The sequence below is a fragment of the Hypanus sabinus genome, chromosome 20 (genome assembly GCF_030144855.1).
Source record: "Hypanus sabinus isolate sHypSab1 chromosome 20, sHypSab1.hap1, whole genome shotgun sequence".
NCBI lineage: Eukaryota > Metazoa > Chordata > Chondrichthyes > Myliobatiformes > Dasyatidae > Hypanus > Hypanus sabinus.
Window position 1 is genome coordinate 6,128,088 of NC_082725.1, and position 26,811 is coordinate 6,154,898.

At 40.4% G+C, this 26,811-nt stretch overlaps 1 protein-coding gene across 11 annotated transcripts in view; it reads right to left on the reverse strand.

Moving 5' to 3' along the window:
• The window catches only part of nek10 (NIMA-related kinase 10), a 111,171-nt gene that overhangs the window by 33,391 nt on the left and 50,969 nt on the right, over positions 1-26,811 (reverse strand). For all 11 annotated transcript variants that reach the window (XR_009506944.1, XR_009506943.1, XM_059945004.1 and 8 more), the window contains 8 exons: positions 26,257-26,378; positions 25,414-25,516; positions 23,040-23,115; positions 20,882-21,011; positions 9,352-9,422; positions 4,966-5,179; positions 4,210-4,390; positions 3,311-3,385 (listed from right to left, as the gene is read on the reverse strand). Coding sequence is in view for 9 of the 11 variants with exons in the window: in XM_059945004.1 (XP_059800987.1) it covers positions 3,311-3,385; positions 4,210-4,390; positions 4,966-5,179; positions 9,352-9,422; positions 20,882-21,011; positions 23,040-23,115; positions 25,414-25,516; positions 26,257-26,378 (972 nt within the window). In the remaining 2 variants the exon portion in view is untranslated. The remainder of the gene's footprint in view (positions 1-3,310; positions 3,386-4,209; positions 4,391-4,965; positions 5,180-9,351; positions 9,423-20,881; positions 21,012-23,039; positions 23,116-25,413; positions 25,517-26,256; positions 26,379-26,811) is intronic.

Sequence of the window (26,811 nt, forward strand, 5' to 3'; positions counted from 1 at the left end):
CCTTAATAATGGATGCCACCTCTTGGGGCACTGGTCCTTGAAGATGTCTTAGATACTATGGAGGCTAGTACCCATGAAGGAGCTGAATAACTCTACCACTTCCTGTAGCTTCTTTCGATCCTGTTCAGTAGTGCCCCTCCAATACCAGACATACAGCCAGTCAGAATGCTCTCCACAGTACATCTGTAGAAGTTTTTGAGTGTTTTAGGTGACAAATCAAATCTCCTCAAACTCCTAATGAAATATAATTGCTGTCTTTCCTTCTTTATAACTGCATCAATATGTTGACACCCAGCAGCCTGAAATTGCTCACTCTGTCCACTTCTGATCTCTCTATGAGGATTGGTTCATATTCTCTCATCTTACCCTTCCTGAAATTCACAATCAGTTCTTTGGTCTTACTGACACTGAGTACGAGATTGTTGCTGCGACACCACTCAACTAGGTGGTTCCTGTACACCCTCTTGTTGCCATTAGAGATTTTGCCAACAATGGTTGTATCATCAGCAAATTTATAGATGGCATTTGAACTATGCCTAGCCACACAGTCATGGGTATAGAGAGAGTAGAGCAGTGGGTTAAGCACACATCCTGGAGGGTGCATCAATGTTGATTGTGAGCGAGGAGGAAGTGTTATTACCAATCCAAACAGATTGTGGTCTTCCTGTTAGGAAGTTAAGGATCCAATTGCAGAGGGAGGTATAGAGGCAACTTCTCAATCAGTTCTGTAGAAATGATGGTGTTAATCTTTGAGCTATAGTCAATAAACAGCATCTTGACATAGGTGTTTGCATTGTCTAGATGAGATAAGACTGTGCAAAGAGCCAGTGAGTTTGCGTCTGTGTAGACTAATTGTGGTGATATGCAAATTGCAGTGGGTCCAGATCCTTGCTGAGGCAGGAGCTGATTCAAGCCATGACCAACCTCTCAATGCATTTCATTACCGTAAGTGTGAGTGCTGCTGGATAATAATCAATAAGGCAGCTCATACTATTCTTCTTGGCCTTTCAATCCTGGAATCATTTTCATAAACCTGCTTTGAACCCTCTCCAGTGTGTTAGCACATCCTTTCTTAGATAAGCCAGCCTATAACTGCTCAGAAAACTCCAAGTGAGACCTCACCAGTGCTTTGTAAAGCTACAACATCACATCCTTGCTTTTATACTCTAGTCCTCTGGAAATTAATACTAACATTGTATTTGCCTTCCTCACCACCAACTCAACCTGCTAATTAACCTTTAGGGATTCCTGCATGAAGACTCCTAAGTCCCTTTGCACCTCAGGTTTTTGAATTTTCTCTCCATTTAGAAAATTCTTCTACCAAAGTCATGACCATCCCAACACTGTATTCTACCTGCCACTTCGTTGCCCATTTTTCTAACCTGTCTGTCCTTTTGTAGTCTCTCAACTTCCTCAGAAGTACATGTCCCTCCACCTATCTTTGTTTTGCCGGCCAACTTGGCCACAAAATCATCAATTCCTTCATCCAAATCATTGGCACATAACGTAAAAAGAAGCAGTTCCACTGACCACTGTGGAACACCACTAGTTTCTGGAAGCAAGGCAGAAAAGGCTCCCTTTATTCCCACTCTTTGCCTCCTGCTGATCAGCCAGTGGTCTACCAATGCTAGTATCTTTCCTATGATACCATGGACTCTTAACTTGTTAAGCAGCCACATGTGTGGCACCTTGTCAAAGGACTTAAGAAAATTCAAATACACAACATCCTCTGACTCTCTCATCGATCCGGCTTGTTATTTCTTCAAAGAATTCCAACAGATTTGTCAGGCAAGATTTTCCCTTTGGAAAACCATGTTGACTACGGCCTATTTTATCATGTGCCCCAAATACCCTGACATCTCATCCTTAATACGTAATCAACTCCAATATCTTCCCAACCACTGAGGTCTGACTATTTGGCTTATAATTTTCCTTTCTTTTGCCTCTCTCCCTTCTTGAAGAATGGAGTGATATTTGCAATTTTCTAGTCTTCTAAGACCAGTCCAGAACCCAGTGATTTTTGAAAGATCATTACTAATGCCTCTAAGACCTCCTCAACCACCTTTTTCAGAACCCTGGAGTATATTCCATCTCATCCCGGTGACTTAGCTACCTTCAGACCTTTCAGTTTCCTAAGAATCTTCTCCCTAGTAATGGCAACTTCGCACACTTCTGCCCCCTGATACTCTTGAACTCAAGTGCATTCCACAGAGAAGACTGATGCAAAGTATTCTTTCAATTTGTTTGCTCTTTCCTTGTCTCTTATTACTACCTCTCCAGCCTCATTTTCCAGTGGTCCATTATCTACTCTCACTTCTCTTTTACACTGACTGGCTTAGTATGGCAACTGTTCTGCCCATGACTGTAAAAAATGGCAGAGTTATGGAGATAACTTAACACATCACAGGAACTAGGCTCTTCTCCATAGACTGTCTACAGTCCTGACTGCCTTACTAAAGTTCAAAGTAGAATTTATTATCAGAGTGCATACATGTCACCATATTCTTTTTCTGCAGGCATACTTAGCAAACCTGTAGAACAGTAACTGTAAACATCAGGAACTGTAAACTGTGTAAATACAGATATAAATGAATAGCAATAAATAATAAGTATGAAATAACAATATAAAAGAGTCCTTAAGTGAGCCCTTACATGAGTGTAGCTATCCCTTTTTGTTCAGGATCCTGATGGTTGAGGGGTAGAAACTGTTCTTGAACCTGGTGGTGCGAGTCCTGAGGCTCTTGTACCTTCTACCTGATGGCAGCAGTGAGAAAAGAGGATTGCCTATCAAAGATTTCTACCCACACCAGACTTACTTTCTTCTCCTTTCTCCCATCAGGCAGAAGTTACACAGATCTGAACAGACAATATGTGCCATGAAGCTCAAGGACAGCTTCCCTAGTACAATAAGCTGGACTTTTGACCTCACAATCTATATAATTATGCACTGCACCTTCTCTGTAATGGCAACACTTCATTCTGCATTCTGTTATTATTTTACCTTGTACTACTCAATGCACTGCTGATCTGTATCTGATCAGGATGAGAAGTATTGAAGACAAGCTTTTCACTATATTTCAGTACATGTGACAATAATAAATTAATTCCAATTCAAAATAGGCTGTCTAAATTCATCAGTGTTTTGTCCTTTTCTTTAACATTACAAGGCAATAACTTTCCAAATTCTGAATGAAGAGTTTGCTTTGCCAGGAACAAACATCAAGAATTTCTGGATCCATTCACTTTACATTTTGATAGATGAACACAGATACAAAATGGGTAAAATCTACAGGATTTTTGCTACACTCACTCAGAGTAGAATCTTTTATCGGGCTTGGGCTTGAGCTGCTTGAATGATCTGAAATATTTAACTCATCTTCGATCTCTGGATAAACATTCACAACAGAGGAAAAGTTAACAAATAAAGATGTACAAAAGAATCATTTTATAATTTTACTATTTATTTTATATCAATAATAATTTTTAATACTTTCATGCCTGAACAATAACCATCTTACTTTATTCAGCATGACAATAACAATTAAGGTACCTAGCAATGTTTTTATCAAACTAGTTCACTAACATATATCAATCTTAAATAAAATTTTGTATTCTAACAGTTGCATGGAAAATTTCTGCAATATTATTTAACACATCACATTATCAAAAAGGCTTTAAACAAGGACAGCTCAGTAATGTGGTGGTTAACGCAATGCTATTACAGCATCAGAGAGTCGGGTTCAATTCTGCCGCTGCCTGTAAGGGATTTGTATGTTCTCCCCTTGAACATGTGGGTTTTCTCCAGGTACTCAGGTTTCCTCCCACATTCCAAAGACATATGGGTTAGTGTTCGTGAGTTGTGGGTAAGCTATGTTGGCTCTGGGTGCTCTGGTTTCCACCCACATTCCAAAGATGTATGGGTTAGTAGGTTGATCGGTTATATGGGTGCAATTGGCTGGCATGGGTTTTTGGGCTGGAAGGGCCTGTTACTGTGCTATATCTCTAAATAAAAATAAAATAATTTACAAGGTAAAAAAATAAATATCTTTCAACTGAACTGTTTAGCTCTATTTATCCGAGTGTCTGATTGTGCATTCTGTTTTAAATAACATACCGCATTAGATTAATTAATCATTTAATTTAGCTCATCTTTGAATGTAATTATTCTTGTTAAAGCAATGCATTCTTATTAAAAAATCTTTACTGTACCTTTTTCAATGTTTATGGCAGAGTTAATATTCTCAAGAAATACTGCATCGCTCAGTCTCTCATCATCTTTAAGATGGAACCTGTGCAAGTCGTCCAGTGGGCTGCCAGTAGTTTCCGATGATTCACTCTTCAGACTGCCAGTTCCACTGCTGCTCCCCAAACTTGACTTATCATAATACTCCTTTAACACAAAAAAGTAAATTTTAACTTAGAAATGTGACCTTGTCATTTCATTGCACCATCCAAGCAGCCCCAACATGAATTGGAGCGTGTTCAGCTAGGGTGGCAAGATGTGCAGCAGTTAGCTTTACACTTTACGGCACCAGCAACTGGAAGATCGGGGTTCAATTCTCACTGCTACCTGTAAGGAGTTTGTACATTCTCCTCGTGATTATGCAGCTTTCCTCCAGGTGCTCCAGTTTCCTCCCGCATTCCAAAGATGTACAGCTAGAGTTACTGAGTTGTGAACATTCTATGTTGGCACTGAAAGTGTGTTGACACTTGTGCGCTGCCCCTAGCACATTCTCAGACTGTGTTGGTCATTTACGTAAATAATGCAATTCACTGTATGCTTCGATGCAACTGTATGTGACAAATAAAGCTAATCTTTCATTCTCTAAATGCAGCAGAAAGTATGTTGGCCCCTTCCAGAATACACTGGGCAACAAAAAGAGATCACCATCCGAGCATTTTAATGATTCAACACAGATTCTAACAGTCTAAGTCATCCAAAGGCACTTAAGAGAAAAATCTTACCCGCGATATCATGGAGAGCTGATGGTGATAGGTCATAACATTTCTGTTAGCTTCCATGAAATACTTCTGTGTGCGCCGCCTCTCCCGATCAAGCTTCTTCTCCATGGTTATCTGCATTGTGCATAAATCATCCATGTATTTCATCATGATATCTGAAATCATGGCACTCACTTCCACGACGTCAGGCCTCGCTTCAGAATCAGGAGTCAAGCACCTGTCGAAATTTAGAAATAAAGGTATTTTAATTCATCAGGTGAGATCTGGTATTCACCTATCCTAAATCCATGCTGATCAGAAAAATGTTAGTGCCACGCAACATGAAGAGTGATCCCATTAAGTGTGTCTCTTCAGAAACTTTTACTGCTGTCATGGACAAGTATATCTGCAGCAGACAGATGTGGTACAAATGAGATCAAATCAGTTTATTCCATGTATTTACTCACTTACTTCTGAGAGACCCAGCCCAGAATAGTTTTGGTAATGCACTGGTTTATTGAAATGCAGAACATGGAACATTACAGCACAGTACAAGTCCTTCACCCCATGATTTTGTGCTGACCTTTTAATCTACTCTAAGATCAATCTAACTATTCCCTCCCAAATAACCCTTCATTTGTCAGAAAAAGAACTACCGCTGACATCCTACCTATACTTTACTCCAGTTATCTTAAAATTACACTCTATTTCTACCTTGCTAGCTGTTCACTCTATCCATGCCTCTTATCATCTTGTACACCTCGGTCAAGTCATCTCTCATCCTCCTTCATTTCAAAGAGAAAAGCTCTTGCTCACTCAATCTATCCTCGTAAGACATGCTCTCTAATCCAGGCAGCATCTTGGTAAATCTCTTCACCCTCTCTAAAGCTTCCACATCCTTCCTATAATTATGCGACCAGAAATGAACAAAACATTCCAATCAGATGTAATCAGTTTTTTATTGACCTATAATATAACCTCTAGCTCTTGAAGTCAATCCTCTGACTAATACCTTTGTGAACTTTCCTATTTTAAAATACAACACAAAATATATAGTAACTCAGTCTCAAAATACAATCAGGGATGAAAAATAATTAAGCCAAATTTGCCATCTGTAGTAAACATAGGATTAAATTAAAATTACCCCTAGAACATAGAACATTACAGCTCAGTACAGGCCCTTTGGCTCACAATATTGTGCTGACCCTTTAACCTACTCTAACATCAAACTAACCCTTCTGTCCTACATCACTTTCCATTTTACTATTATCCATGCGCCTATCTATGAATCTCTTAAAAGTCCATAATGTATTTGCCTTCACCGCTACCCCGTTCCAGACACCCACCACTCCCTGTGTAAAAAAATACCTCTGACATCCCCCCCATACTTTTCTCTAATTACCTTAAAATTATGCTCCCTCATATTAGCTATTTACGCATTGAGAAAAGGCATCTGGTAGTCCGCTTGATCTATGCCTCTTATCACCTGGTACATCAGTATACAATATTGTCATATGTATCAAGACACAGTGAAAAGTTTGTCTTGCATATTGTTTATTCAGATCAAATCAGTAACAGCGCATTGAGATAGTGCAGAGCTTGTTCAGATCAGACAGAAGTGCTATTGAGCCACTCCTCTGATTTAAAGAGAGATTAGCTTTATTTGTCACATGCATATCAGAACATACAGGAATGTGCTGTTTACCACAACTGGAGGATGTGCTGGGAGCCCAGAAGAGTTGCCATGCTTTCAGCATCAGCGTAGCACACCTTCAACTTACTAACCCTAACCTGTATGTCCTTGGAATGGGGAAGCAAACCAGAGCACCCAGAGGAAACCCATGTGGTCATGGGTAGAACTTACAAACTCTTTACAGACAGTGGAAGGAATTGAACCTTAATCATTTTGAATATTTTGGGCATGCTATGAAGGCACTGGAATATATAGCTCAATAAAATGGATAAAATAAAATTGAAGTTAGAATACAGCAAACTGCATGAAATAAAGGTACCTTTCCTTGTAGGTTGTTCACAGGATTTGAGTGTTGCAGACAGGGCCAGCATTTAATCTCCACATATTTTTATTACAATTTATTCAAAGGATGTGGACTTTCACAACCTGAGCCAGCATTTAAACTGACCATCCTTAGTTGCCCTTGAGAAGGTTGTGATGAACATTCTCCTAATCACTAGCTATTGTTCTGCCCGGTATTTGTTGAAATAAAAAGAAAAGTATGGTATACAGTATATGTGGTGAACACGTAGCATAAAGTCATAGAGTCATAGAACATGACAGCACAGAAATAGACCCTACAGCCCATGAGGTCTTTACTGAACCATTCATCTGCCTAGTCCTATCGATTTGCACTTGGACCATAGCCTTCCATACCTCTCCCATCCATGTACCTATCTAAATTTCTCTTAAATGTTGAAATTGAACCCGAATCCACCACTTGTGCTAGCAGCTCATTCCACTCTCATCACCTTCTGAGTGATGTTGTTCACCTTAAACATTTCACCTTTCACCTTTAACTCATGACCTCTAGTTCTAGCCTCAATCAACCTCAGTGGAAAAAGCCTGCTTGTATTTACCTTATCTATACCCCTCATAATTTTGTATACCTCTATCAAATCTCCCTGCTAGGGAATGAAGTCCTAACCTACTCAACCTTCTCCTATAGCTCAGGGCCACAAGACCCGGAAGCATCCTTGTAAATTTTCTCTGCACTTTTTCAAACTTAACGACATCTTTCCAGGAGGTCGATGACCAAAACTGCACACAATACTCCAAATTAGACCTCACTTATGTATTATACAACTTCAACATAACATCCCAACTCCTGCATTCAATACATTGATAAATGAAAGCCAACATACCAAAAGCTTTCTTTATGACCCTTTCTACCCGTGACACCACTTTAAAGGAATGATGGATCTGTATTCTCAGACCTTGCTATTCTATTGCACTCCTCCACGCTACCACTCACTGTGTAATAGCTACCCTTGTTGGTCTTCCCAAAGTACAACACCTCACAATTGTCTGCACTAATTCCATCTGCTATTTTTTAGCCCATTTTTCCAGCTGGTCCAGATCCTACTGCAAGCTTTGATAGCTTTCCTCACTGTCCACTACAACCCTGATCTTGGTGTCATCTAAAAATTTGCTGATCCAGTTTACTACATTATCATCCAGATCATTGATATAGATGGTAAACAACAATGGACCCAGCACCAATCCCTGCGGCACTGATTTATGACACACATTACTTTTTAATTAAGGAGCAACATGAATCAACAGTCTATAGTTAATTTCTAGGAATAATTGTCATGAAGTCTTTTCTATAATGTACATTAATTTACTGTAAGAATGCTAGAGCTTCCAATGCAACTATTAATTACATACGCCATACCTCCATTTCTCTCTCCATTGGGACTCATCATGTAATGGTCAGTTGGATTGTTTTTAAGAGCTTCCAGCAATATCATTCATCATGCTGTGGTAGTATTAGACAAAAGGTTGGGCAGATACGGCAATGTGCAGCAATCTTAGACATATGAGGGGTGATTGATAAGTTTGTGGCTTATGGTAGGAGATGAGTTATTAACCAAACTTTCTGCATTTTCACTCAAAGAGTTGAACTGCATTTGCATGTAACGAGAGCTGTATAACTCATCTCCTTCTACCTTAGGCCACGAACTTATCAATCACCCCTGCTGTGGACACTTTCTGGAGGTCCAAGATCTGTATGCTCCACAACTGCTGGACTAAGTGTGTAAATGTAGGAGGGTACTATGTTGAAAAATAAATGTGCTAGGTTTTCTAAAATTGACTCCTTCTACCTTAGGTCATGAACTTATCAATCACCTCTTGTATATATAGCTAGGGTGCTTAAGACTTTTGCACAGTACTGTATGTCAACATGGAGAGGACAGCAAGTTTGTATACCTGGCGGAAGCAAAGGATGTTAGGGACGGCAAGGGTGGAGTGCCATGGGAGGGGTGTGGGACAGGTGGCAGAGAAGGAGTGCTTGGGGCAGAGGTGTGGATGTGGAGTGAGGGGAGAGATACCCAGCCCTGAGACACCAGGCTAAGTCATTTGATTGCCGCTTCCTCCCCTCGCCCTTCCCCTTTTCCTAACCATGATTCCCCTTTCCTTGCCCCCTTCCCACTCTTAGTCCTTATCAGAATCAGAATCATAATTCAGTCATGAAATTTGTTTTTTTCTTTGGCAGCAGTACACAGTGCAATACATAAAATTACAGTACTATAGTACTGTGCAAATGTCCTAGCTATATATAAGTGCCTAAGACTTTTGAACGGTACAGTATATCATTGGATGGTGGGGAAAAATCAATTTGATTCAGTCAATAAGGCTATTTCAATAACAACTTGACAATCATCACTTATTACCTTTTGATGGTCTCTTGCACTTGGTAAGAGTAGAGTCCTTTTGGTACTGGCTCGTAGGCTGCTTCTACAATCTGTTAGAAATAATTTAAAATTTATTTATATTCAAAAAAGCTAGGAAATGATTGGAATTGCTTTGATACTGGTCAAAATTGACTAAGTTATTAAGAACTGGGGAAAATCCCACTTGAAGGATCAAGGGCTAATGGGATTTGATTCTCAAATGTAAACCAATTTACACAATTATTTAACACGCAGATTCAGGGAGAATGAAAAGTAGAGTTGTAAGTTGAGTGACCTGAATTTGACAGAACTAACAGTAAGCATCATAACAGGGAGATAATAAAGTCAGAACCTATGGGAGGCTTCAGTTGTAAATGATAGATATTTGTCATCTACAGATTTAGTATTTATCCTTGCCTGTTCTAGAGTTTACTAGTCATTCCATACAAAAATGTTGGAATGAGGAATAAAGATCACCTAACAGTTTGATGCTACAGATTGGATTGGAGGGCAATTTGATGTAGGCTAAGTTAATGCAATATTGAATATAACCCAAATCAGATTCCCATACTAGGGTGCTATAATTGTCATTTTTGCATCTTCTGACACCGCTGTGGTATCTAGGAACAACTGGAAACTGGCAAGCTGTTGGGCTGGAACCCACAGTCAGAAATCTGAAACAAAAACAGAAAATACTGGAAATGCTCAGGTCTGACAGAAATGGCTAGCATTGCAAGGCAAGAACCTTTCTCCCTTGGGCATTCCTCACTAACTTCAGATACATGCCACGCAGACCAGGTGAATTGCTTATTTTACTATATCCTCAGCCTTTGTGTTAACTTCTTAATAATTTTCAAACCATCTATTATCTCGACTACAGACATATTTAGTGAGAATTTGACATTCCTTTCCTTGGTACAGACTGATGTGAAGAATTCATTTTCTATTCCGGCTGTTTTGTCTTTGTGCAAATGTCATCTTCTTTATGTAAAAATGTCTTTGTTACTTTTTCAAAGTTCATTTCATTTGAAAAGAATGAACAAAATGTTCTTCATTTGGAACTAATATAGCACACTACAATGAATGCAAGAAATAGACAACAAAACGTGAGAGGAGAATATGAGCATTCATCCCACCGAGTCTGCTTGGCCGTTCAAACATGGCTGATGTATTTTCCCTCTCTCCTCTATTCTCCTGCCTTCTCCCCATAACCTTTGATGCCCTTACTAATCACGAACCTATCAACCTTGCTTTAAATATACCCAATGAATATGCTTCCATAGATGTCTGTGGCAGTGAGTTCCACAGATTCACCACCCACTGGCCAAAAAGATTCCTAAAATTGCTCAGTATTGTACATTTTGATCATTTGTGTAATTGTATTTAAGGTAAATAGTATTTAAATTACTGCACCTTATACTAATTAGGGAAACTAGCCATACCATCTACCTGATAAAATTCATAAACCATTTACATTCTGCAGCAAACTTCCTTATTTTCACCTTTGGAGAAATGTTAGGACATTCCTGCAACATTTCCTCTTGATACAAAGAATGAACTGGCCGTGGTTCTGTTGCCTCCAGAATCAATAGTTTGTGGTAGACATCTCAATTGAAGGATTTGAGTGCAACTGCTTGACCTACTCAGTGCTGAGGAAATGCTGCATTTTGCTAACAACAGATTCTAGGATGAGACACGTTGAACCTAGGCCTCAACAGGTGCACAAAGAACATTAAGGCAATGGTCTGTCTGTCTATGTCTGTAAACTTCTGGTACTGGGCTGCGATGTCAAGCAATGCCATGGCTTGGACTTAATTGTTGTTTAGACTTGTGACTATGAATGGGTGGGTGGGAGGGTGCTGTTGCTTTGTTAAACATGACAGGCATGCTATTGGTGCTAGTAGATGTGGTAACACTTGCGGACTGCCCTTGGGTGTGCTAGTTGTTATTGCAAATGCTGCATTTCACTGGATGTATGTGTCAATGTACCTGTGATAAATAAATCTTAATCTGATTACCAATTAACTCTGACATCCATCATCAGGTGTGCCTTGAGGGGCTGGTCACACATCAACTCCAGTTTGTCAGGCAACTTCAACCTACTGTAGTTCACCTACTGCTGAAACAGGTCCATGGTGGACACCATTGCCCTGACCTTACATTCATCTCTGGAACATCTGGATAACAAAAACACCAACTACTCATCAGGTTATAATTTATTGACTATGCCTCTGCCTTCAATATCATAATTCTGAACAAACTCATCTGCAACTCCTGGACTCACACCTTTCTCTGCAAGTTGACCCTTGACTCCTTGACCAACAGACCACAATCAGTAAGAGTTGGCAGAAGCACCTCCTCAACACTGGAACGCAAGATTCTGTCCTCAGCCCCTTACTTTACTCTCTATACACTTACAACTACATGGGCAAATTCTGCTCTAACTTCAGGGGTTCCCTTTCTCTGCCATGGAGCTTTACCATTAACTGAGAGGTCCCTGGACCCCAGGTTGGGAACCCCTGCTCTACAGGTTTGTAGGTGACATCACCATAGTCCACTGGATTTCAATCAACGATGAGATGTAAAATAAGAAGGAGTGAGAGAACCCAAGGGGGAGAGAACCTAGCAACATGGCATCAAGACAACAACCCTTCCCTTAATGTCAGGAAGACAAAAGAACTGTTCATTGACTTTAGTATGTGGGACAGGAAACATGTCCATCTGTACCAATGGTACTGAAGGTGGAATTGGTTAAAGACTTAAAATTCCTTGGTGTAAATATCAAACAATTTGTCCTGGTCCAAACATGTTGACATTATGGCCAAAAAGGCACATCATTGCCTCTACTTCCTCATAAGGCAAAGGAAATTATTTGATTTTCACAGATGCACCATAGAAAGCATCATATCTGGATGCATGACTACTTGGAAGGATAGCTGCTCTGCCCAAGACTGCAAGGAATAGTAGAGTTGAATCATGAAAATCAGCCTTCTCTCTGGTGACCACTAGTTCAGGAAAGCACTCAGCATAATTGAGGGACCTTCCTACCCTGGTCATTTTCTCTTCTCCACAGCCCCCCACCCCCACCACCAACAGCTTGAAAACTCATACCAGAATAAGACTCTTGATCAGAACTCTTGATCTCAAAATCTTTTCTGTCACGGCCATTGCACCTTATCCTTCTATCAACAATGCACTTCCTTTGTGACTGTAATGCTATATTCTTCAGTTAATTATGCCTTTTGTCTTTCCTTCTGTACCACTTCGATATACTTATGTTTGAAGTGATCTGTCTGGGTGGCATGCAAAACAAAGCTTTTCACTGTTTTGGTACACGCAACAATAGTATGTAATTATAAAAAATCAACAGCACTACTTCAATGAGCAGTTGTTTGTTATTGATTGATTGATTGAGATGCAGCCCAGAAAAGGTCCTTTCAGCCCTTCGAGCTGCGCTACCCAGCAACCCCCGACTTAACCCTAGCCTAATCACGGGTCAATTTACAACGAACAATTATCCTACTACCTTGTACATCTTTGGATCGTGGGAAGAAAGCGGAGCGCCCAGATGAAATCCACGCGGTCACAGGGAGAATGTACATACTCCTTACAGACAGCGGCAGGAATTGAACTCAGGTCAATGGTACTGTAAAGTGTTGTGCTAACCACTATGCTACAGTTTGGGAACGCTGACAACGACCTTCTTCGTATTTAATAGTCAACAGCCACTTATATTACCTTTTCTGAAAACCTGAATTGTGTGAATTCTTACATTTCCCACATTACAATAATTACAAATGTATTTCACTGTTTTAAAAGCATTTTGTATCTCCTAGAGGATATGAAAGGTATTACATAAACAGAAGTCTTTATAATGGGATTGCCACGTTAATTGAAGATACCTACAACTTTAGACACTAGAATTCGCAGAGTACTAGTTAACAAATACTTTAATAGGTCCATTTAAAATAAAAACAAGTACATACACAGTTTATGAATTAATTTTGAGCCCGTATTGGGAATGAATTAATATCTTTTTCAGCAAATATTATATGCATGATCAAACCATCATATTTGAAGTGATTTTCTTTGAAAATTTTGTCAAGCTATATTAGTGAGAGTCATGGAGTGACAGAACACTACAGCACAGAATTAAACCTTTTGACTCATCTAGTCTGTGCCAAAGTATTATGCTACCTCAACATCATCCAGCACCCAGACCATAGCCCTCCATACTCCTCCAATCTGTGTACCTATCCAAATTTTTCTTAGCTGTTGAAATTGAACCCACATCCACCACTTCCAATCTCACCACCCTCATGCTCCCCTTAAACATTTCATCTTTCACCCTTAACCCATGACCTCTAGTTTTAGTCTCACCCAATCTCAGTGGAAAAAGCCTGCTTACGTTTACTCCATCTATACCCCTTGTCACTTGTATACCTCTAGCAAATCTCCCCTCATTTTCCCACGCTCCAGGGAATAAGGTCCCAACCTATTCAACCTTTCCCTATAATTCAGGTCCTCAAGTCCCAGCAACATTTTTGTAAATTCTCTCTACACTCTTTCAATTTTATCTTCAATCTTTAGAATACGTACACAATGCTGGAAGAACTCAGCAGGTCAGGCAGCATCTGTGAGGAAAGAGTAGCCAACGGTTCGGGCCGAGACCCTTCATCAGGAATGGGGGGGAAGAGAGAGGGCCGAAGCTCAGTAATAATAGGGGAGGGGGTAGGGCCTAGAGGCGCCAGGTGGAAAACCAATCAGAGGAAAGATAAAGGGGGGAGGGGGAGGGGATAAGTATGAAAGAACTGTAGAGATAAAGAAGCAGAAAGTTGAAAGGGGAGAGAGGCAGAGAGGGATCTGGGATAGGGGAAGGAGGAGGGGGAGGGAATTACCAGTAACTGGAGAATTCAATGTTCATACCACCAGGCTGGAGGCTATCCAGACGGTAGATGAGGTGTTGCTCCTCCAACCTGAGTTTGGCCTCATCATGGCAGTAAAGGAGGCCATGGATGGACATATCTAGATGGGAATGAGAGGCAGAGTTGAAGTGGGTGGCAACCGGGAGGTCCTGTCTATTGTGACGGATGGAGCATAGGTGCTCGACAAAGCAGTCCCCCAATCTGCGTCGGGTCATGCCGATGTAGAGGAGGCCGCACTGGGAGCACCGGATGCAATAGATGACTGTAGCAGACTCGCAGGTGAAGTGTTGCCTCACCTGGAAGGACTGTCTGGGGCCCAGAATGGTGGTAAGGGGGGAGGTGTGGGGACAGGTATCTTCAATCTTATTAGTTAAAATAACTAATGTTAAATGAATTAATCAATTAATTTTAAAAAGTGCGAGATGGTCAAAAAATTAAACTGAAGAACCAAAAGATCTTTTTAAAAAATCTTCAAAAATTCAAAGTTGCCTCAAAATTGAGGGGCAACTCTTTAGAATAGAAGTAAAGAGAATTCTGTTAGCCAGAGTAGTAAATCTGTGGAATGCTCTGCCACAGACTGCGGTGGAAGCCAAGTCTGTGCATATATTAAAGGCAGAAATTGCTTCCTGATTGGTCAGGGTATCAAAGGATATGGTGAGTAGGCAGGTGTATGGGGTTGAGTGGGATCCGGGATCAGCCATGATAGAATGGTGGAGCTGACTCGATGGGCTGAATGGCCTAAATCTGCACCTGTGTCTTATGGTCTGGCTGTGTTGAGAAATCATCTGAACAATATATAGGTGGGGAAGGAAGGAGAAGAAACTTTCATTGCATTTGATTTCAGCATGTCTCAAAAAGCTAAACCGACACAACAACCTAGATTGTGTGGGATAACTATAGTGAAACCATCAGCATTTGCAACTGTCAGATATGGTACAAATAGGTTGAGAAATCATTGCTTCTAGTCAGTTATGGGGAACATGAATCATCCCTACTGGTACAGTTGTGGGGGAATGCGGGAAGGGATTTTGTGGGATAACTATAGTGAATTACAGCAATTTTAGTATCTTCAGACATGTTTGAGTCCCACTGTTACTCGCAGACTGCCCTCCAATTGTGGGTCATCTGGGACAGGGAATTTGAGCTAAATTACTTAAAATTACATCGCAAATTTGCCATCTGCATCAACTATGATAAGGTACAAGGGGACTTTTCTTGATTTCAATGCAAGTGAAAGATTGCTTGATAAATTCAAAATATTTTTAAGCTAGTTGCTTAAAAATTCATAGATACTTTCAAGATTCATAGCTTAATTGCTGGTTTGTATTATTTAGGTATATTTAGAGTTTTTGAAGATTTTTTAAAAAATCTTTTGGTTCTTTGGTTTGATTTTTTGAATTCTAGAAAAATAGAAACATAGAAAACCTACAGCACAATACAGGCCCTTTGGCCCACAAAGTTGTCCAAATGTGTCCCTACCTAAGAAACTACAAGGCTTACCTATAGCCCTCTATTTTTCTAAGCTCCATGTACCTATCCAAAAGTCTCTTAAAAGAGCCTATCGTATCCGCCTCCACCACCATTGCTGGCAGCCCATTCCACACATTCACCACTCTCTGAGTAAAAAACTTACTCCTGACATCTCCTCTGTACCTACTCCCCGGCAACTTAAACCTGTGTCCTCTTGTGACAACCATTTCAGCCCTGGGAAAAAGCCTCTGACTATTCACATGATCAATGCCTCTCATCATCTTGTACACCTCTATCAGGTCGCTTCTCATCCTCCGCCGCTCCAAGGAGAAAAGGCCGAGTTCACTCAACCTATTCTCATAAGGCATGCTCCCCAATCCAGGCCACATCCTTGTAAATATCCTCTGCACCCTTTCTATGGCTTCCACATCCTTCTTGTAGTGAGGCAACCAGAACTAAGCACAGTACTTCAAGTGGGGTCTGACCAGGGTCCTATATAGCTGCAACATTACCTCTCAGCTCCTACATTCAATTCCATGATTGATGAAGGCCAATACACCAGATGCCTTCCTAACTACAGAGTCAAGCTTCACAGCTGCTTTGAGCATCCTATGGACTCAGACCCCAAGATCCCTCTGATCCTCCACATTGCCAAGAGTCTTACCATTAATATTATATTCTGCCGTCATATTTGATCTACCAAAATGAACCACTTCACAGTTATCTGGATTGAACTCCATCTGCCACTTCTCAGCTCAGTTTTGCATCCTGTCAATGTCCCGCTGTAACCTCTGACAGCCCTCCACACTATCTACAACACCTCCAACCTTTGTGTTATCAGCAAACTTACTAACTCATCCCTCCACTTACTCATCCATTTATAAAAATCACAAAGAATAAGGGTCCCAGAACAGATCCCTGAGCCACTCTACTGGAGACCGACCTCCATGCAGAAGATGACCTGTCTACCACCACTCTTTGCCTTCTGTGGGAAAGCCAGTTAGTTCTTGATTCACAAAGCAATATCCCCTTGGATCCCATGCCTCCTTACTTTCTCAATAAGCCTTGCACGGGGTACCTTATCAATTGCCCTGCTGATATCCATATACACTACATCTACTGCTCTTCCTTCATCAATGTGTTTAGTCATATCCTCAAAAAATTCAATCAGGCTCATAAGGCACAACCTGCCCTTGACAAAGCCATGCTGACTATTCCTAATCATATTATACTTCTCCAAATGTTCATAAATCCTGCCTCTCAGGATCTTCTCCATCAACTTACCAACCACTGAAGTAAGACTCACTAGTCACATGGTGTGAGCAGAATCATCTGCAGCTTAATGTGAAAAAGACTAAGGAACTGGTGGTGGACCTGAGGAGGGCTAAGGCACCGGTGACCCCTGTTTCCAGCCAAGGGGTCAATGTGGACATGGTGGAGGATTACAAATACCTGGGGATACGAATTGACAATAAACTGGACTGGTCAAGGAACATTGATGCTGTCTACAAGAAGGGTCAGAGCCGTCTCTACTTCCTGAGGAGACTGAGGTCCTTTAACATCTGCCGGACGATGCAGAGGATGTTCTACGAGTCTGTGGTGGCCAGTGATATCGTGTTTGTTGTTGTCTGCTGGGGCAGCACACACCAACAGAATCAACAAACTCATTCGTAAGGCCAATGATGTTGTGGGGGTGGACCTGGACTCTCTGACGGTGGTGTCTGAAAAGAGGATGCTGTCCAAGTTGCATGCCATCTTGGACAATGACTCCCATCCACTCCATAATGTACTGGTTAGGCACAGGAGTACATTCAGCCAGAGACTCATTCCACCGAGATGTAACACTGAGCGTCATAGGAAGTCATTCCTGCCTGCGGCCACCAAACTTTACAGCTCCTCCCTCGGAATGCCAGACACCCTGAGCCAATAGGCTGGTCCTGGACTTATTTCCACTTGACATAATTTACCTATTATTATTTAATTATTTATGTTTTATATTGCTATATTTCTACACTATTCTTGGTTGGTGCAACTGTAATGAAACCCAATTTCCCTCGGGATCAATAAAGTATGTCGGTCTGTCTGTCTATAACTTCCAGAGCTATCTCTACTCCCTTTCTTGAATAAAGGAACAACATCTGCAACCCTCCAATTCTCTGGAACCTCTCCCGACCCCGTTGATAATGCAAAGATCATTGCCAGAGGCTCAGCAATCTCCTCCCTCACCTCCCACAGTAGCCTGGGGTTCATCTCATCCGGTCCCGGCGACTTATCGAACTTGATGCTTTCCAAAAGTTCCAGCACATCCTCTTACTTAATATTTACATGCTCGAGCTTTTCAGTCTGCTGCGAGTCATCACTACAATCATCAAGATTGTTTTCCATAGTACATACTGAAGTAAAGTATTCATAATATACCTCTGTTATTTCCTTCGGTTCCATACACACTTTCCCATTGTCATACTTGATAGGCCCTATTCTTTCATGTCTTATCTTCTTGCTCCACATACTTGTAGAATGCCTTGGGGTTTTCCTTAATCCTGTCCGCCAAGGCCTTCTCATGGCTCCTTCTGGCTCTCCTAATTTCCTTCTTAAGCTCCTTCCTAGTAGCCTTATAATTTTCTAGATCTCTAACATTACCTAGCTCTCTGAACCTTTTGTAAGCTTTTCTTCTTGACTAGATTTATTACAGCCTTTGTACACCACGGTTCCTGTACCCTACCATAACTTCCCTGTCTCATTGGAACGTACCTATAGAACATAGACTAGTACAGAACATTACAGTCGCTTTGGCCCACAATATTGTGCCGACCCTCAAACCCTGCCTCCCATATAACCCCCACCTTAAATTCCTCCACACAATGCTGAATGTGGAACTCCACACAAATATCCCCTGAACATTCGCCGCATTTCTTCCGTACTTTTCCCTGAGAACATCTGTTTATAATTTAAGCTTCCAATTTCCTGCCGGGTAGCCTCATAATTCCCCTTACTCCAATTAAACACTTTACAAACTTGTCTGTTCCTATCTCTCTCCAATACTATTGTAAAGGAGATAGAATTATGATCACTATCTCCAAAATGCTCTCCAACTGAGAGATCTGACACCTGACCAGGTTCATTTCCCAATACCAAATCAAGTACAGCCTCTCCTCTTGTAGGCTTATCTATATATTGTGTCAAGAAACCTTCCTGCACACTCTAGGGAGATGCCAATTGATACTGGGGAAATTAAAATCTCTCATCACAACAACTCTGTTATAATTACACCTTTCCAGGATCTGTTTCTCTATCTGCTCCTCGATATCCCTGTTACTATTGGGCAGCATATAAAAAACACCCAGTAAAGTTATTGACCCCTTCCTGTTCCTAACATCTACCCATCGAGACTCCGTAGACAATCCCTCCATGGCGTTCACCTTTTCTGCAACTGTGACACTATCTCTGATCAACAGTGCTATGCCCCTACCTCTTTTGCCTTCCTGTCCTTTCTGAAACATCTAAAACCCAGTACTTGAAGTAACCATTCCTGTCCCTGAGCCATCCAAGTCTCCGTAATGGCCACCACATTATGGCTCCAAGTACTGATCCACACTCCAAGCTCATCCACTTTGTTCACAACACTCCTTGTGTTAAAACAGACACATCTCAAACCTTTGGTCTGAGCGTGTCCCTTCTCTATCACCTGCCTATCCTCCCTCTTGCACTCTCTACAATCTTTCTCTATTTGTGAGCCTACCTCTCTTCTCCAGTCTCTTCAGTTCAGTTCCCTCCCCACAACAATTCTAGTTTAAACTCTCCCCAGTAGCCTTAGCAAACCTCCCTGCCAGGATATTGGTCCCCCAGGATTCAGGTGCAACCCGTCCTTTTTGTACAGGTCACACCCACTCCAAAAGAGGTCCCAATGATCCAGAAATCTGAATCCCTGCACCCGCTCCAATCCCTCAGCCATGCATTTATCCTCCACCTCATCCTATTCCTATACTCACTGTCACATGGCACAGGCAGTAATCCTGAGATTGCCACCTTTGTGGTAAAAAAGAATATTTATTTGGGTGGCACAGTAGCATAACAGTATCATAGCATCAGCAACCTGTGTCCGGTCCATGGATTCCTCATTCCAGTTATTTCTTTTTTCCCATGTTCCGTTGGGTGCCTTGACTAAGGCACCTGATCCTCGTTTTGAACTGGCAGCTTAAAAGGGATCCAGGGACAGCTATTGGGTGCTGGACCATCACCAGAAGCCAGTCTTCTCACCACAACCACTACGGCTATGCTCATCCCAGGACTGCTCTGAATCATGGACTCTAGTTGCCTTGGTGCCTGTGGCTGCTTAGTGAATTCAGTCGTTTTTGTGTCCAGATGAGTTGCCGGCTGTTTTGCCGCTGCTCCGAGTAAGGTACAAATCCTGTCATTTTCATGGCCAGCTGAGACCGCTGGCCATTTGCTGCCACTCCGAGCAAAGATACGTATGGACAATCATTGTGTAGTTTTGCTTACTCTTTGTCCAAGTCCTTTCCAGCCGAGTGGGTCTGGCCATTTGCCACTACTCTGAGCTGGGTATTCTGTCTCCTCGTTGTCCAAGTCCTTCCAGCCGAGTGGGTCTGGCCATTTGCCACTACTCTGAGCTGGGTATTCTGTCTCCTCGTTGTCCAAGTCCTTCCAGCTGAGTAGGTCTGGCTGTTCGCCACTACTCCGAGTTGGGTATTCTGTCTTTTCATGGTTCAAGTCCAGTCCAAGTCAAAGCTCGTGTTCTGATATAACTTAGCTTCACATCAGCTTTCTCCCCCACTCAACTTTGTGACTGAGGCTTCGCCATGAAATTCCCTTCATTATGTGGAATACCACAAAGGACCTGCAGTTTCATTTTCCACTGTGAATAATCAGCTGGTATAAATTCAGATTGTATTTTTAAACCAAGGTCAACAGTGAAATGATAATGTGTGTTGTTGACTGAAAAATAACAATAAGTTTGTATATTTTACACCTACATATCAAATCTTGAAATATTCATTAACATCTCTGAGCTGTGTACAGCTTTTTCGGGTATAATTGAATATTTTTCTTCATTTGCTGCATATGTTTTGTTTTAATTTACTGAAGCTCATTTAAGTGGACACCTTTGATTTTCTTACCTTTGTTGCCAGTGAGAGCATGTTACTGCTGTAGAAAGGAGGATTCAATGTCACCATTTGATATAGAATGCATCCTGCAGCCCAGATATCAGCTTTTTCGCCATATGGCTCACTCTTCACTATTTCTGGACTAAATGAAGCAATGGATTAATCTCAGACAAATAGCATGGTTCACAATCAATAGTAATCCTAAATGTCTGGAATGCTAGTAATCACTTTCATTTCAAGTCAAATTCTTGCTAGATTAGTGGAATAGTTAGCCAATTATTAAACCAGTTGTCTACCAATCAGAAGCTTGCGAGCAAGGCCAGTCACTCACCATACAAGTGGGTGCTACAATCTTGCACCCATTGTTGCGATAGACAGATTCAGCTCTTTAATAGTCTAATCGCCTTAACATTCAGACCCATTGAGACATACTGTAAGAACAGGCCTCTTTGGTCAACTATCAAAATGACTCATTTTACACTAATTCTAACCTAAATCATTTTATTCTCCCTCATTCCCATAAGCTTTCTCTAGATTATAATACTCATCTAGAGATGAGGAGCAATTTACAACATCAATTCCTTTCTTGCTACTACCATCGGGAGATTCAGATGCCTTAGGTCTCACACTATCAGGTTCTGGAACAGTTTTTACCCTACAACCATCAGGCTCCTGAAACACCGTGGATAACTTCATTCACCTCTATAAACCTATAGACTCACTTTCAAAGATTCTTTACAACTCATGTTCTCAGTTTTTTTTTGTACAATTTGTCTTTTTTTGCACATTGGTTGTTTGTCAGTTTTTGTTTACGTATCGTTTTTTTGTAAATGCTATTGTACTTCATTATTTTCCCGTGAATACCTGCAAGAAAATGAATCTCAGTGTAGCATATTGTTGTGTATCTAATAATTTTCATAATATTTGAGTAATCTTGTAAATTTATTGTTTGATTATGCCTTCTTGTCATTTCAGTAATTCGTTATGGGTTATAAGTATAAATATGTGAATCACTACCATGATATGTGCATGCTATATATGGTAACATATGTTTACTTTGACCATTTGATTTTGACCTTATTAGCTTAATTAGTTCAGCTCAACATCATGGGTCAACGGGCCTGTTCCTGTGCCGTTCTGCTTTGTGTTAAAAGGGACGTCAAATTTGATGGCATTTGTGCATTGGTAATTTAATAACAGTACAATTTTGCTCGTAACAAAATATGCTCCTGAGCCATTTGTTCTACTACCAAGTAAGTGTCACATAGAGGAGGATAATAGAACAATATTGGTCTGCTGGGTCGAATACTAAATGAAATTCAATCCTGGTGAGTGATGGTAATGCATTTTGGGTGTCCTAATAAGAACAAGACAAGCATCTTGAATATTAGGGTTGCCCTAGGAGGTAGTAACAACAGTTAAAGTCCATAGATCCCTATAGCACAGGTAGATAAGGTGGTGAAAATGACAAATCAGACGCTGGCCTTCTTTAGCTCAGGCATAAAATATAAGCAGCAGGATTTCACACTGTGACAGGATTTTCAAAATCTGGCTGAAACCAAAAGTGAATTCTAATGAAGCATACATTTTCATCGGATCTAGATTCATTGTAAGATTTGCAAGTCCACAACCTATGCTGAATTTCAACCCCTTAAGACCAAATGAATATTAGGGCCCAACTAAGTATGCCATTAAGTAATAAAATCCTTTAAAACAGGGGTTCCCAGCTGTTTTTGTGCTGTGGATCAGTACTATTAGGCAAAGAGTCTGTGATTCCCAGGATGGGAAAACCTGCTTTAAAGCCATTATTAAAGTATCACCCAATTAAGGCGGCTGTGGGTTCTACTACTACTGTCAACTAGCATATATCAAGGCTAGGGGCGCCCAACTTTTTTTATGCCATGGACCCCTACCCATTAACCAAGGGTTCTATGGACCTCGGGTTGGGAACCCCTGATTTAGGCACTTCACTACAGCCTGAAAATTAACACACAGAACTTGTCAGAACTAAAAGGGACAAGGTGCTCTATAGAAGAATTGACTAGCGTTCCTTCTACAAAATAGATTTAATGTGATGTTCATCGGCTGTTTGAAGTAGTTCACTGTATTAAATTGGCTGTTTTGCTTGTGAATACAAAAATCTGCTTCGAAGCGCAGGCTGTTTGCTTACCAGGAATACAGGATAGTCCCAACAACTGAAGTCATCTTACTGTTCTCTTGCTTCTGTTTTGCAAGGCCAAAATCAGCTAGAATTTAACATGTCAAGTGAATATAACAACACAGTACACAAAAATGTAATTAAAATCAGCATTGCAATTCATAATATAAATCTCACTACTATATTGTGTATGAATGAAGCTTCTATAAAATTTGTAGCTAAGTTTACAGAAACAACATATACTCTTTTTAGAAATAGTTCAGTCAAGACGTACATGGAAGTTATTACTCTTTGTTTATTTGGTGGAGCAAAAACAGAGAACTCATGTACAGTGCCTATAAAAAGTATTCACCCTCCTTAGGAATTTTCATGTCTTATTGTTTTACAACAATGCATCACAGTAGATTAAATGTGGCTTTTTTTGACATTGATCAATAGAAAAAGACTCTTTCATGTCAAAGTGAAAACAATTCTACAAAGTGATCTAAATCAATTGCAAATATAAAACACAAAATAATTGATTGCAAAAGTATTCACCCCCTTCAATAGAGTATTTAGTAGACACACCTTTGACAGCAATTACTGAAATGGATACAATAAGTTTCCAAGTCACTGAATATCCTATGGAGTACAGTTAAGTCAATCATCAAGAAGTGGTAAGAATATGGCACAGCTGTAAATCAGCCCAGAGCAGGCCGTCCTCAAAAACTGAGTGATCGTGCAAGAAGGGGACAAGTGAGGGAGGTTACCAAGAGACCTATGACAACTCTGGAGGAGTTACAAGCTTCAATAGCTGAGATGGGAGAGGCTGCACATATAACAACTGTTGCCTGGGTGCTTCACTGGTCAAAGTTTCATGGAAGAGTGGCAAAGAGAAAGCCGCTGCTGAAAAAAAACTCACATGAGATCTCAGCTAGAGTATGCCAGAAGGCATGTGGGAGTCAGCTGGAAGAAGGTTCTATGGTCCAATGAAACCAAAATTGAGCTTTTTGCTCATCAGATTAAATGCTGTTTGGAGTAAGCCAAACACCGCACAACATCAAAAACACACCATCCCTATTGTGAAGCATGGTCTCCCAGTCTTTTATATATTTGCCCTTTTATATATTGGAGAGACCCGATGCAGACTGGGAAACCATTTCACTGAACACCTATGCTCTGTCCGCCAAAGAAAGCAGGATCTCCCAGTGGCCACACATTTTAATTCCACGTCCCATTCCCATTCTGATATGTCTATCCATGGCCTCCTCTACTGTCAAGATGAAGCCACACTCAGGTTGGAGGAACAACAGAACATCGGCTGGGTAGCCTCCAACCTGATGGCATGAACATTGACTTCTCTAACTTCCGTTAATGCCCCCCTCCCCTTCTTACCCCATCCCTGACATATTTAGTTGTTTTTCTCTCTCTCTGCCCATCACTCTGCCTGTTCTCCATCTCCCTCTGGTGCTCCCCCCTCCCCCTTTCTTTCTCCCTAGGCCTCCCATCCTATGATCCTTTCCCTTCTCCAGCTCTGCATCACTTTTGCCAATTACCTTTTCGGCTCTCCGCTTCACCCCACCCCTTCCAGTCTTCTCCTATCATTTCGCATTTTCCCCTCCCCCTCCTACTTTCAAATCTCTTGATATCTTTCCTTTCAGTTAGTCCTGACGAAGGGTCTTGGCCCGAAACTTCGACAGTGCTTCTCCCTATAGATGCTGCCTGGCCTGCTGTGTTCCATCAGCATTTTGTGTGTGTTGCTTGAATTTCCAGCATCTGCAGATTTCCTCGTGTTTGCAAGGAAAAGCTAATAGAGCTCTGATCACCACGAACCGAGAATACATTACATTAAACTAATTACAAATTCTAATTGTTTAATGTAAAATATTAAAGGAGATAACTTCACTCCACTTCATCACTGAAATGTTCCCACAACCTATGACCTCACTTGCAGGGATTCTTCATCTCATGGTCTTGATGTTTTTTGTTTGTTTATTTATTATTGTTATTTCTTTCTTTTTGTATTTGCACAGTTCGTTGTCTTTTGGGCATTGGTTGAATGCCCAAGTTGGTGCGGTCTTTCATTGATTGTGTAATGGTTATTATTCTATTATGGATTTATTGAATATGCCTGCAAAAAAATGAATCTCACCGTGACATACATGTACTTTAATAATAAATTTACTTTGGACTTTCCCTCCTTATGGAGATATATCTCATTACAATATTCTAAAAAGCATAGCAATAAACATAATAGAGTGAAGGGTTTTACTGCCTTAAGTTATGTTAAAATATATCCAAATAATATGCTAATTTCATTGTACATATTCTTGAATTTTCCCAGTTATACTTAACAATCAATATTGAAAGCATGACTTGCACAAATGTACTGATATTATATACTTACTTATTGTTACCTTGTCTTGCTCACCCAACATGATATTGTTGGGCGTTAGATCTCTGTGAACAATTCTTTTTTCTTTGTGCAAATAACGCAGTGCAAGGCATATCTAAAATTAAAGGTGATGGAATGAAATCATGACAGAAAACTACACTAAATATTTAGTGCAAAGTTAAATGAATATGCAAACTGCCTTTTCCAAAAGCTCCCTTTTGGAAACCACTATTGGGCTATTAAAACAAATTTCACGTCATTTTAAAATGTTCTTCCCCCAGGCAGTTAACCTGATCAACCATTCTAAATATCTTCACCTCACCCCCCTCTATTTATAGCACTGCACTGCAAACACTTTAAACCACTTGTAAATACTTGCTAGTATTTATGCACATTTTATTCCATTCTGTACTTGAACCTCTAATTTTAATTTTTATATATTTTTAGTCTTTATAATTGCTGAATGTTGCTGTTTGTTGCATGACACACCAACACACCACAGCAAATTCCTAATACATGTAAGTATACGTACATGGTAAAGTTGATCCTTGATTAAATGATACGAGTTCTTAAATAGTACACACTTAAGTATACATTATTCTGAAACAGTTTTGCTTTAGAATTGCAAGAAAATGAATGGATATTGAAGAAAGAAAAATATATCATGATGCTACATGCATTTCACTATATTGTTCAATAGCAAACCAAAAATTTAGACATATCACAAGCTACTAGCTTTGTTGCACCATTAATTCTGAACAGGATATGTGTTGCATGTAATAAATTGTTTAAAAAAATTGGACTCATCAAGTGCCAAGATCTTTATAATCTATAACAACTGTTAAATGATCTTACTTGTATAAATATATTCCATATTCGTTCTTCTGTAAACCCTTGACGTTTTTCCTTGAGGGAATTAAAGTGCTCACCTAGGGGTGCTCCTTCAATCAGTTCCATTACTATATACAATCTATCATCTACAAAGAAGGGCAATGTTTATTAAGCACAAGGACTCAATTATCCTCATTTACCCTCCATTCATCCGCAGGAAATACATCTTAATTTTTGTATTAAATATTTATGCTTCTCATGAGAAAATTAGCAAAGCATAGAAATTAAAGAAAAATATTGCCTAAGATATGTTTAACTTGTTTATATAAAATTATTTATTTATATGTGTGTCAGCATGATGGAAATAAATAAGCAAACAAATTCACCTCAGCATGTGTATGTAATGCACTGAGCAATCAAGTGTAATTCACAAATTGTCACATAGTACAGTCTCCCTCTATATTCTCTCCCTTCTGATGCAATATAGAACCTGGAACATTGAGGCACAGTACAGACCTTTCAGCCCACAATGTTGTGCTCATCTTATAACCTACTCTAAGATCAGGCTAACCCTTCTTT